This window comes from Nylanderia fulva, unplaced genomic scaffold (genome assembly GCF_048542155.1).
Source record: "Nylanderia fulva isolate GAGA-0341 unplaced genomic scaffold, ASM4854215v1 Scaffold1, whole genome shotgun sequence".
Taxonomy (NCBI): Eukaryota; Metazoa; Arthropoda; class Insecta; order Hymenoptera; family Formicidae; genus Nylanderia; species Nylanderia fulva.
The window spans coordinates 2,920,719-2,933,539 of NW_028189192.1; the positions used below are offsets into that span (position 1 = coordinate 2,920,719).

General features: G+C 34.7%; 2 protein-coding genes across 5 annotated transcripts in view; one reads left to right on the forward strand and one right to left on the reverse strand.

The window, feature by feature from the left end:
* Positions 1 to 3,990, reverse strand: part of LOC114928374 (alpha-tocopherol transfer protein-like) — a 26,380-nt gene extending 22,390 nt beyond the window's left edge. Inside the window, exons 1-2 of one of the 3 annotated variants that reach the window (XM_029299519.2) lie at positions 3,766 to 3,893; positions 3,496 to 3,677 (exon numbers count right to left, since the gene is read on the reverse strand). Coding sequence is in view for 1 of the 3 variants with exons in the window: in XM_029299518.2 (XP_029155351.1) it covers positions 3,918 to 3,975 (58 nt within the window). In the remaining 2 variants the exon portion in view is untranslated. Of the gene's footprint in view, positions 1 to 3,495; positions 3,894 to 3,917 lie in introns of those variants that run through there. The other 2 variants (XM_029299518.2, XM_029299523.2) reach the window with 2 other exon arrangements.
* Positions 3,991 to 5,084: 1,094 nt separating this feature from the next.
* Positions 5,085 to 12,456, forward strand: LOC114928373 (alpha-tocopherol transfer protein). Of its 2 annotated transcripts, XM_029299517.2 has the most exons (5): positions 5,085 to 5,515; positions 6,565 to 7,332; positions 7,911 to 8,005; positions 11,264 to 11,578; positions 11,710 to 12,456. In XM_029299517.2, the coding sequence occupies exons 2-5, from the start codon at positions 7,008 to 7,010 to the stop codon at positions 12,055 to 12,057; spliced, it is 1,083 nt and encodes a 360-aa protein (XP_029155350.1). In that variant the 5' UTR covers positions 5,085 to 5,515; positions 6,565 to 7,007; the 3' UTR covers positions 12,058 to 12,456. The 2 variants fall into 2 exon arrangements, with proteins under 2 accessions (XP_029155350.1, XP_029155348.1); XM_029299515.2 differs by having other exon boundaries at positions 5,085 to 7,332.
* Positions 12,457 to 12,821: the final 365 nt, after the last annotated feature.

Sequence of the window (12,821 nt, forward strand, 5' to 3'; positions counted from 1 at the left end):
ATTTAACGCGCAATTACAAATCTCAATTTAATAATAATTTAATAATAAAACTGTACGTCATTTATATCTTTGTCAATCTGATTTGTATACGAGAGGATGAATAATTTTCTCTTTGATTCGCGTTGGCCTCTTTTCTTTCTTCCATATATACAGGGTGTCTGTCACACTGAAAATATACAAGTAGATCTCGTTATGTGGAGACGATTTTTCTGCAGTAAAAATGTCGAGGGAGGCCATCATTTTTTGCATGTTCCCAATTCTTGCCGTCACGTATCTCTACACCTTAAATTAAAATTTTATTAAAGTATAAACTCTACTTGAAATTAATTGAAGAATATGATTTTGTTAATATTTTATTTCCACAAGGCTTAGTTTGCAAAAAAATATAACTCAAAAATTATGAATGCCTGAATATTTTTGCCGCGGAAAAATCGTCTCCAAATAACGAGATCTAGCTGTAGATTTTCGGTGTGGCACTTTACGTCAGACACTCTGTATGCACTCGCTTCTAACGGAAGACCTCGAGAATGCATGCATGTACATGCGAAATGATGAATATTTGATATCAAAGTGGATGACGCAGCGAGCCTCTAATCTAATTAAGCGACCGCGTAGAACAACGGTATCGCAAATCAGGATCCGCGGCGCGATGACGCGAGATAAATCTAGACCCTCCAGGAAAACTATAGCCGGGTCTCGAGCGGAGTTCACGAGCGAGCAGCGTAAACGACGACCCTTCCATCGGTTCTCGATGGAAAGGCGACTTGTGCCGCGGCGGTCGTGCAACTTTCTCGCCGCCGGAATCGCAAATGCGGAAGAGGTCGGATAGTAGTAAAGTAAGTAAGTACTCGAGCAGAGCTGCTTATGGCCAATTCACCGATCAGTGCCCGCAGGATCGCTGTCCGGTAAGGATCGGAAACGAAAGCGAGAGTGATCCGCAGACGTGAGTTCCTGCGCGCGAGCTTCCTGTTTCCGGTGAGTCGTCCCTCAAATGATTTCCGCGGGTCGAACAGAAAAATGACCTGCGGGCCCTTGATTTGATCAGTGTGAATTGCAATTGCTAATAGGTATCTCTCTCCGCGGAGAGATATTCATTCTCGCTCTTCATTAAGTATTCATTAAAAGCGCGATTTTATTATACTTTGACGAATGATAGAAATTGTCCGGTTTTTCTTCGAAGAAGTTTTTTTACTTTGCGCGCGCATTTTCTGTTTATAAATAGAAATATTAGCATGAAATTTTATACGAGATATGCGACGCACGAGGTCGCGAAATATCGATGTTTGCAATTGCAAAATGATGAGCATTTACGATTCGTGTATTGTCAGTTGTATCATAATTGAAAATTAAATATGTACAAAGTTTATAGAATAGTCTAAGCATACATATGTATGTAGTAAATGTTTGTGTATTATTTATCACGTCTTAAATCTTACCTAATTTAATGCGCGTGTGAAGAAAAAATAAAAGAATTTCTTGAATGTCTTGAAGGTCATAATGCGATTGTGCTTTTAAAACTGTTTACAATCTTTTTTTCGTTGTACTTTATCCTTAACGTCATCGCGAGAAGTGATGAAAAGCATCATTGATGAAAGAAAGAATCAGCGTGAATCAGAAATTTATTACCTGCGTAAAAGCATGTTTATAATTGTCAAGGCTGCGCCCACTATTATTTGTCATTCGTTATTAATCAATTAATTATCGGCATATATAAGCGTTCATTAATTAATTAATTAACAAAGCTAGAGTAATTAATTACTTTGTTACTATAGTTCTTGCAAATAAACGCCCATATTTAACAGAAAGGATATACGATAATATTTGTTTGGTACGAATTAAAACTTCGTTATGAATTTCACGATCGACAAGAATTAATAAAAGTTTCACCTCGGAAATAAAGCAGAGAAACAAACAAAGAGATGATTCTACACTGCGTATTTACGCGATTTATGCACATTTTAAGTAACAATTTGCACATATACATAAATCGAATGAAATCAATATTTAATTTACATGAACATAAAATATATTAAACCGATTATGCACATATAGTTAACTCTTAATTTAAAATAAACAGAATAAAATAGAATTTTCCAAGAAGGAAAAAATAAAAGATTTTTAACTGGCGATTAGTCGATTTTATCTAAGCACATACTGGATATATACACACAGAATGTATACTGTTATATTTTTAGGAACCCAACTTTCTAATAATGATTCTCATCTCAGGATGAGGGTTGTTTTATTGTATACGGTGAAAAGACTAGTAGTTTAGTCCGCTAGGCTTTGCAAGGTATGAGCAATGTCAACGTCAGTTATACGATAATTTTAAGATATAATTAGAAAGTTTTGATATACTTTTAATGATAAAAGGATCAGTTGACAAGTAGAAAGTCGGAAATTTGCACTTCGAAGAATAACTTCCGCGGAAGACCCCTTGTAAACTGTGTCATGTAGTCTTCATTACACGAAACTGTATACAGTTGCATATCGACAGGCGTTGTAAATCGACGTAATCTTATACACATACATATACGTATTTTCAAACAAGTTTTCGCGATTAGAGACAAAAAAGAAGAACAAATTTTCTATTTTTTTTTTTTTTATTATTACCTCACAGAAGATGAAGATTGATGTAAAAGCACTTGTTACGTCACGGATGAGTTAGCGTGATTCGCAAAAAAGAAGAACTCATTCACAAAGCGATTTATCATGCTTTCAAAGACCAACCCTAAGAGATCTCAGTCTTTCCCACAAACGTGAGAACCGATACAGGATAATCCACGAGAAATATTACAAACAATTTTTTTTGTCGAAACCTATTAACAAAATCTTAAAGTTAGCAACAAAATTTTCCCACGATGTTTCATAGTTTATTGTGAATTATTTTATAGAACAAACAAAGTATTCTGTAAATCATATATGGAACACCCTAGAAATTTCTGTTGTATATTTTCTTAGCTGCATACAGTTTTATCACGATCGGGTATATCTTTGAAGAAGATCTGGGGAAAAAATGTTCCAAGATACTAATAAAAATTAATTAATGTAATATAATATGTTATAACAACATAGCTAAGTTGCATTTATGTTCTTTTTTATGTATGTTATTCCAAGAACTAATTAAAGAAAATTGATGCGCTCGTAAACGAAAGTAATGAAAACAGACTTTCTAGAACACGAAAAGATGATATGTATCCGTTGATGCAATATTTCTCACAATTAGATCATGTTGCAACGTTATTACGGTTTCACTTTTGGACTATTATAATGTGCATCCTGTGACGTTTCGCGTGCGAAGTGTATACAATATAAACGCGACGACAGCGAAATCAAACGATTTCGAAAAATCACGATAAATAGACCTTTCGTATATCTGCAATCTAGATACGAGAGGAAATTATCCTTATTATTATCATTGCGCCGACATACTTATGATGTAATAATCATCAAAAACGACGAGAGAGAAAGCATACTCTAATAACATGTACTTACGATTAGATTACATCACATAGGCATCGTTACATGTCGACGGGCTAGACATGAATTCTCATGCTCCATCACGTATAATGACACACATCTACGTAAATTCGAGAGACGTACGGATATTCGCACTTATAGAGATCCGCGTATGGATTTTCCCTACGATTTAGATAGAGTACCGGGTCACGAATTATCTGCGGATAATATACTTTCAATCACGTGATCGTTCTCGAGGAGACTTCTCGAATTTATATTTATAAATCTGCTCTTTATTTTACGCACTGAATTCTCCTCCGTCGATAATCGCGCGACAGTTGATCTATTGATCCGGAGAATGGGATCTTTGTCCCCGCGTTCTTGAGCAGATGTCAACGACGTGCGTGAGTGAATGCGTGAGTGCGTGAGTGCGCGAGTGCATGTCGGTGTTACCGTACCGTGACACGCAGTCGTTAGTGAAAGCGTCGGACTGTGGATGTGCAACAGGATGACCATGACACATTTCGCAATACTTCGCCTCTATAGTTCCCCAGATGCAATCTATATTTAGGTCAATAATTGCGTCCTTCCTTTTTGTCCGCGGAAAAAAACGACTTTAACTGCTTCTCATATTTTTTCCTCCTTTTCTCTCTATCTGTATCTCTCTGTTTCGTTATGTTAAACTATAATGATTCACAACACACTTATTATTCTAAACATCATGCTTCGTTATCTTTTTTGCGATAGTGTCTGCTGAATTTTTCCCGTTGATGATTTGTGACTAGCTTCGTTCTATTATTCACTTTAGTATCGTGCACATACATGTATATTATATTTTATTGTGTGTGCCAAGTATGTATAAGTGATAGTATGATGTCATCATGTAAGTAACCATCTACGTCTACGTACATCTCATAAATAATGAGCGCGCTAAAATAACTTCTTAGAAATACCTTAGAAGTTTTCATGCATACACATATATATACGCACACATGCTCGCGAAATATTATATGTTATATACTTTCAATAATCTTGCTTCATAGATTCTAGAAGAGTGACTATGAAAACTCGCGTCGTAGCTTCTGAAGAGCATCGCGTGAGTAGAGAGACCTTGAGAAGAGATTATAGTTTAAATTCAATCCCAATGAACCTCAAGTATCAGCAAATGAAAAACACTGAAACGTCAAACGAAGCTTTCTTCTTCAATTAATGTAAAATAATGTATTTTTACACGTCAATCTATTTTTTTGCATTCTTTGTTCCAATCCTTTTATTCTTTATTAATTTCCATTGAGAGAAGCGCGCACTCGACATTTACAAAAGTATCCAACCATCAGATGAATCACACTCGACTCATCGATTTGTCGAGTGCGACGTAAGAGGTAAATAATGTTTTACATGATTCAACAAAATTCTACTACCCGAGCTGTAACGTGAGAAGAATCGAGCGAAAAAAGAAACGTTGTAATGAAAGTTGGCTTGAAAGAAGGAAAAAAATGTTAGTCAGTTAGAGAAATATTTTTTTCGCTTCTCTTCTCTAATTACTCGCATAATGAAACCATAATCTCACGCCGTAACAATGTAATAAGACGATGTAAGGTGAATGACAACCTACGCTCGGCCTCGCGAACACGCGAGAAGACGCACTAATAACCGTACGGGACGTCCAACTACCTCGCACATTCGCGCAAAGGTTTTCGACGGTGAAGCATAAAGTAAGAGGAGAGAACCAGCCGCGTACCACCTTGGTGAACCGTGCGCCAGTTGCGTCATCGCCGCGAACAGTGTCGTATATACTCGCGGAAAATTGCATCTGCACCCTTCACCACGCACTCTGTGTTTCCTCCGGTTCTCTCTGCGAAGGAAAAGTTAAATCCATAAACGTATCTCTCTCCGAACCGGTCGTTCTCCATTGACATAGATCGCGACAGCCTCCCCGAGAGTGTTTCGATAATATACGTATAGCTCCAATAACGTGCACTTCCGCGCGCAAATTTTTTGAATCTCTTTCTTTTGCGTGTGCATATATGCATGTGATATTTCGTGTGTTTATATGGTAATTATATGTACCGTCCATTCATTCGATTCAGCAGGAAGAGAGATCGGGTCGTCTTTGCTTCATTAAAGCGCGAAGTGCGAAGAAGATATGATCGAATCCTGTGTGTGTGTCGCCGGGCTATATAATCTTACACTTAAAATGTTATATAAATAGCCTGTTGTATTGTGCGTCTCTATGAAAGAGAATCACAGAAGGAATAAAACGTCACGCTGAGATACAGCAAATATCTATTTGCTTGCCTTGGATAGCAAATTAGACTCGTTCGTTGCACAATATATAGGTTCTTTTTTTGTAAACGTGTGCGAGAAATGTAAATTACATCACTTTTCGAAGTAATATATTAGAAAAAAACGCGGCCTGGAAATATAAATTTCGATCGTACGCATAAACGTATTTCACAATCTGGGAAAATTACCGACCGAAATGCAAGTATATATTAGTGCAACAGTACGGCAAATAAACCGGATGTTGGCATTGTAAAAGCTGACGGGGCATAGCCGTCGCGCACAATGTAGCGAAACCTTCGTGAAAGAACATATGAGTTATCGTATCGTTTTGCATACGAGTTATCATCTCATATCATATTGTCAATTAAAAAGGAGTTCTATCTCATGATATACATTTTGAGATACAAATCTATCGGACAAATATTATTTTAAAGAACGTCTACACGTATATTAATTAAATTTTATTTGGAGTTGATTATAACAGTAATTAATAAACTTGATAAGTAACGTTGCAATAATAAAAATATTTTATCAACGTCACAACATGTAATAATATATTCCAGTGGCATTACGATATCTCAACTTTTATCTGTTTGCTAAAATTAACTAAAACGCGTTCTTCATGCTGCATGCACAATTCATCGAACGTGTGAATTGTATTTAAAATTCAAAATATTTTCAAACTCACATTTATCAGTCGTATGATACGTGTTAGTAATAAAACTCTCGAGATGTGTTAATTCCTTCTTGTTTACAACAGTTCTCATTGTCAATATTATTGATGAGCTTCATTTTGAACTTTACCTTATTCCTCTCCAGGTCTGAAAGTACGCCTTAGATCACTATATATAAGTTCCTGAAGAATTTGCAGTGTCATTAATTGAATGGTTATACGTAAATAACCATCAAGAACATCAAGGAATTGTTATTCTCGCAGCTGATATATATTGGTTTAAAAAATAAAAATTCTGTTGCAATCGGACAAGCTTTTCGGTTATCATCACGTGTGCCAGTCGCGCGCAAGCAAATACATATCCACATATCACTCGTGTGCATAATTGTGTGTATGAGTATTGAGTAGAAGGAGGTTATCTAGCAAAAGTGGTAGACAAGTCCAGCCGATAGCTGCGTGAGTGGCAGTGTGTTTGAATGCGCGTGTGATTTCGCTCTGAACGCGCTCTGTGTCTCGATCGAGAGACGCGCCGATTCTGTGAAAAAAATCTCGGATGAAATAGACCGAACTGGTCGGTCCGTGTGTTATCATGCCGCAGGACAGCAAAAGGGCCAGCAACGGCGTCGAATCCGAGACGAAGCAACAGGATCAGGACGAGAAGCTCGAAAGAGATTCGAGGGATCAGGAGAGCCTAGGCAAGCAAGAGGCCGATGTCAAGGAGGATCTAGAGTTTCGCGAGGGTGCCGACGAAATGCCGGAACTCAAGGATGATCTGCTGCTACGGGACGACGAGCAGATCAATCTGGATCTGGAATATGTGCCACCGGAAGTCATGGAATATGCTAGAAGAGTGCTCGGGGAGACCGAAGAGGTCAAGTGTCAGACACTGCAGGAATTACGCGACATGATCTACGGTAAGTCAAGTTTCAATATTAATCTGAGATTGTTCAAGAGGAAATATGGTTTTGAATGTGCTGTGTCGAGAGAAGAGAATGTAGAGTCATCTTGATATAAAAGTCATATTTCTGAATGATTAATGTTCTAATGCTTGCCCCAAATTGAAATTATTTTTAACATTTTCTACACTATTGAATTTCATTTATTTATATTATAATAAAAATGTCTTACATTAACTAGTATTTATGAAATTCTAGCTTGCGCAATGTTACAAATGATGAAAGTATCGAGATTTTCCACACGGCTCTAAATTGCTGCAATTTCCAAAATTTTGATTTGCTAATAAAGACATAAAATTTTTTTAAATATATATTTCACATCTCTCTTTCCTAAATGTAGTTTTATTATTATAATAGAATTTTAGAGAGAATGTTTCTTGAGACATCTCTCAATTAAAATAAATTTCGCTCTCTTGAATTTGGCGGATTTGAAAGATGAACATTTACAGAGTCTTGCAATTATTTAAGATAGAAAAACCCGACAGAATACTTCTATTGTTTCGTGTCCAATTTGTGATGTATACATTCTTTGGCAGAAAGAGGCGAGTGTCTGCCGCATAGGATGGATGACGATTTTCTCATCAGATTTCTCCGTGCCAGGCATTTTAATCTAAAAAGAGCGCACAGACTGGTGAGTTGTATAATGGAGATACTGACAGTGACATTTATAATGAATAGTCAACGAGATGAAGGTCGTGTGATAGAAAAGTGAACGGATAGTTCGGTTAAATCGATCAAAGAGGAAAAGTAGTTCCATTGTCAAATTCATGCTAGCATCGGCACGTTTTTTTGTCATCCCTTATAGAAATTTATCACTAGTAACGCCAATTTATCACTTATTTCGAGTACTTAATCACTCATTTTGAGTACTTAAATTACTCTATATCAGTATTTTAAATACTCAAAATAAGTGATTAATTGGCGATACTAATGATAGATTTCTACAAGGGATGTATAGTAGATGGTGAGATAATACTTCACTATATAACATAAGAATAGAAATATCAAGCAAGTGAAAACATAAAGCTAAACAATTTTTAATAATATTTAAAATTTTTTTATTTAATATTAATTAGCTGACTTATGTTAAATACAGGAAAGATTAAAGAAATTGATTATGCTAATTTAATTAGATGTAATTATGATTAGATTGCATAGAATTATAAAACAGATTATAAAATCTGGAGCCTGATTATGTAATACAAAAGCAACGCTTTGAAAATTGAATTCTATCGTGATGATCAAATATGTACATTACATTATTATAAATTAATATTATTGAACAATTATGTATACAATAACTTTTATAAAAAAGCGAATTAAAAAAATAATTTAAAAAACAACTATATTAAATTATAAAATAATACATATAAAATAAAAATAATAATAAAATAATATAATTTTATTTTGCTTAAAATTATATATTAACACGTATGGCTCTTTACGCCTTCCTTATGATTTAGATTTATATTTATATATTAACAATTTATTGGATAATATTTTTAATACGTTTATGATAAGACATAATTTTTCTTGTCTCTTTTATGGAGATATATATTTGCTAGATATTTATGAAGTAATAGGTTACTGGAGAACTGTAACAAATTAATCAGAAATATTGTTTCTTTTTCACTGCAAATCATCAATTGACCTGATAAGGTCAATGTGCTTTACAAATTATCTAATCTGTAAAAACTCGTACGTAGATCAAAATTCAAACTGCGTATAATTTTATCAAATTAAGTCTCATCGGAATAATTTGCGTCGCAAATAAATACTTATTTATCATCTGAACCGTCAAAGGAGCTCAATTTCATAAGCCTTACGCAGCAATAAGCCAATCACAGCAATATATAATTCCTATCTACAAGTTTGTTTACTTCTTAATCTAACTAAGAGTAATTTAATTAAAAATTTTCAAATTTTAGAAAAAATGTATTATGTTTCCTTTTTTTAATTTGTTATTCTTATATTTAATTTAATACTTTATATAACTCGATATTAACAAATTCATTATCGAATGATTTAACATTCTACAATGATAATTTGCTATGATTTTTTATCACTGCTATATTATTATTCGTTATCATTGTTAGTCAAACTATCGTGTTTATGCAAATTCAAGAAATGTAAATGATTGTAACTACATGACTATTGCTAATTAATATATAGTGAATATACGAGATAAACTGCCCATTGCCTAATTATGTCAAGGCAAACTGATTTACTAGGTTAAGAAATCAAACCCGATCATTAGTACAGCACTCTATAGCAATTTTATAGAGAGATTGGGTAATGAAATATCAAAAAAATTTAACCAAGTAATCGAGACATTAATTACCCTTAATTAATCTCGAATATTCTTGAAATAATCACGACTGTCCAGTAAGAATGAGAAACAAAAGTAATAAAGCTAAAATAACATCGCATCACAAAACCTTCTTTAAGATCACTCAATCGCGAATTTTTGCATGAGGAAACAAACGGCTTATTCATTGCTTTTAAATAACGTGAGAGCAATCGACGAATAATAGATCAACTATATATAATTATAGCATAATCAATTTCTTTAATCTTTCCTGTATTTAACATAAGTCAGCTAATTAATATTAAATAAAAAAATTTTAAATATTATTAAAAATTGTTTAGCTTTATGTTTTCACTTGCTTGATGTTTCTATTCTTATGTTATATAGTGAAGTATTATCTCACCATCTACTATACATCCCTTGTAGAAATCTATCATTAGTATCGCCAATTAATCACTTATTTTGAGTATTTAAAATACTCAAAATAAGTGATTAATTGGCGATACTAATGATAGATTTCTACAAGGGATGTATAGTAGATGGTGAGATAATACTTCACTATATAACATAAGAATAGAAACATCAAGCAAGTGAAAACATAAAGCTAAACAATTTTTAATAATATTTAAAATTTTTTTATTTAATATTAATTAGCTGACTTATGTTAAATACAGGAAAGATTAAAGAAATTGATTATGCTAATTTAATTAGATGTAATTATGATTAGATTGCATAGAATTATAAAACAGATTATAAAATCTGGAGCCTGATTATGTAATACAAAAGCAACGCTTTGAAAATTGAATTCTATCGTGATGATCAAATATGTACATTACATTATTATAAATTAATATTATTGAACAATTATGTATACAATAACTTTTATAAAAAAGCGAATTAAAAAAATAATTTAAAAAACAACTATAATTAATCTCGAATATTCTTGAAATAATCACGACTGTCCAGTAAGAATGAGAAACAAAAGTAATAAAGCTAAAATAACATCGCATCACAAAACCTTCTTTAAGATCACTCAATCGCGAATTTTTGCATGAGGAAACAAACGGCTTATTCATTGCTTTTAAATAACGTGAGAGCAATCGACGAATAATAGATCAACTATATATAATTATATATAGTTGATCTATTATTCGTCGATTGCTCTCACGTTATTTAAAAGCAATGAATAAGCCGTTTGTTTCCTCATGCAAAAATTCGCGATTGAGTGATCTTAAAGAAGGTTTTGTGATGCGATGTTATTTTAGCTTTATTACTTTTGTTTCTCATTCTTACTGGACAGTCGTGATTATTTCAAGAATATTCGAGATTAATTAAGGGTAATTAATGTCTCGATTACTTGGTTAAATTTTTTTGATATTTTATTACCCAATCTCTCTATAAAATTCATCGACGCATTATTAACGATCGAGAGTCCATAAGGATACTTATCTCAATACACGATAATAAACGTTATTGCCGTTTTATTCACGCGATTTCACCGAACGAGAATCGATTAAGATGTACTTTTGCGACGTTCGGGAAAAATTGGAGACTGATTTCTCTCAAGAGATCTTTCGATAGATAGTGAATTACTACAACTTCAAAGAAGAACATCCGGAGATTCATCAGCAGCTGGACCCGCGGCAGATGAGGCACATAGGCGACGACGACGTGATCACGGTTCCGCCGTACAGGACCCAATGTGGCAGACGTCTGCTGATCTATCGAATGGGCAATTGGAAGCCGAGCAAATATCCCGTCGAGGAGCTCTTCAAGGCCACGACCAGCGTGCTCGAGCTGGGTATTCTCGAGCCTAGGGCGCAGATTTTAGGCGGTATCGTCATCTTCGACCTCAAGGACATCACTATGGCACACGCGTGGACTGTAACGCCTCAGGTATCTCGTTGTTTTGTTTTTTTTTACTACTTCTTATTTTTATATCATATTCTTGCACCGATCGCGACATTCGCGACAAATGTAATTACAACCGAGCGATGATGTGCAACATGAGATAATTCGTTCTCCAGGTGGCAACTATGATGCTATCTCTGATGGTGACCGCGTTTCCCTTAAATATACACGAGTTACACATTATCCATCAATCGTGGATTTTTGACACGATCTTTGCGGTCTTCAAACCGCTGCTCGACACCAACATGCGAAATAGGATATTCTTCCACGGCGGTGACTACAAGAGTCTTCACAAGCACGTCAAGCCCGAGTATCTACCGAAGATTTACGGCGGTGTGAGAAACGAGCTGCCCTACTACAAATGGATCGAAGCAGTGATCAAGAATCCAAAAATCGTCGAGGAGATGAGCAAGATGGGATACGTCGTGACGAACGAGATTCTCGAGTCCTTCACTCAAAAGTAAACCCAATCCAGAACTCTCTCTGATGATTTTGCAATGAAATTGCATTACTCTCTTGCACATTTTTTCACGCTAGAGCAATCATTGCTAGCACAAGTTTAGTATTTAGCGTTTGCTTCTTTTGCTACTCTATTTTTATCGATTGGGATAATACTTATATACAGCATGTCTCAAAGGTTTCAGTTTTAGTTTATTTTTATTAATTTTAGATTGATTTTAAGCGTAATATAAAACGAACAATTTTTTACTATTATATGTTATTTATATTCGATATTATATATATATATTAGTAACTCTAAGTTTTCTTTTCTCCAGAACAAATATTTCGCTAAAAATCAAATGAACGAGTAATCATCTGTATTAAAGGTTGCACGTTGCTTGAATATATTTTGCTCACGATAATTTTGCAATTCTAATTACCGTGCCTTACCGCGCCTCTAATATAAGCGTATACGCCTAATAGCGAGCTTGCGATAAGAATCGTTGTGTTTCCTCGCACGATTCCATCTGATAAGCTCCGATGCTTTTCTGATGCCCCTATATACCGAGTCACTCCACCGATATAGGTTGATCTTCTCTCGTAATTTATCAACCGATCGATTATCGAGAAACGATCTCATCCTGGCATTGTTGCTCGAGTTTAGATTTGATGCACGTTGCGGTGCTTGGTTAATTCAGACCTAAACGTGTTGAATTCGACTCTCTTGCAGCGAAATCGTGACGCGAATAATTAAAAGAGTCACGTCTCTTGATTCGATCGGATTATT

Coding starts and splice junctions, on each gene's coding strand:
- LOC114928373 (XM_029299515.2), top strand. CDS start 7,008: ATGCCGCAGGACAGCAAAAGGGCCAGCAACGGCGTCGAATCCGAGACG. Junction 7,333..7,910: donor ATTACGCGACATGATCTACG/GTAAGTCAAGTT, acceptor ATTCTTTGGCAG/AAAGAGGCGAGTGTCTGCCG. Junction 8,006..11,263: donor TAAAAAGAGCGCACAGACTG/GTGAGTTGTATA, acceptor ATCTTTCGATAG/ATAGTGAATTACTACAACTT.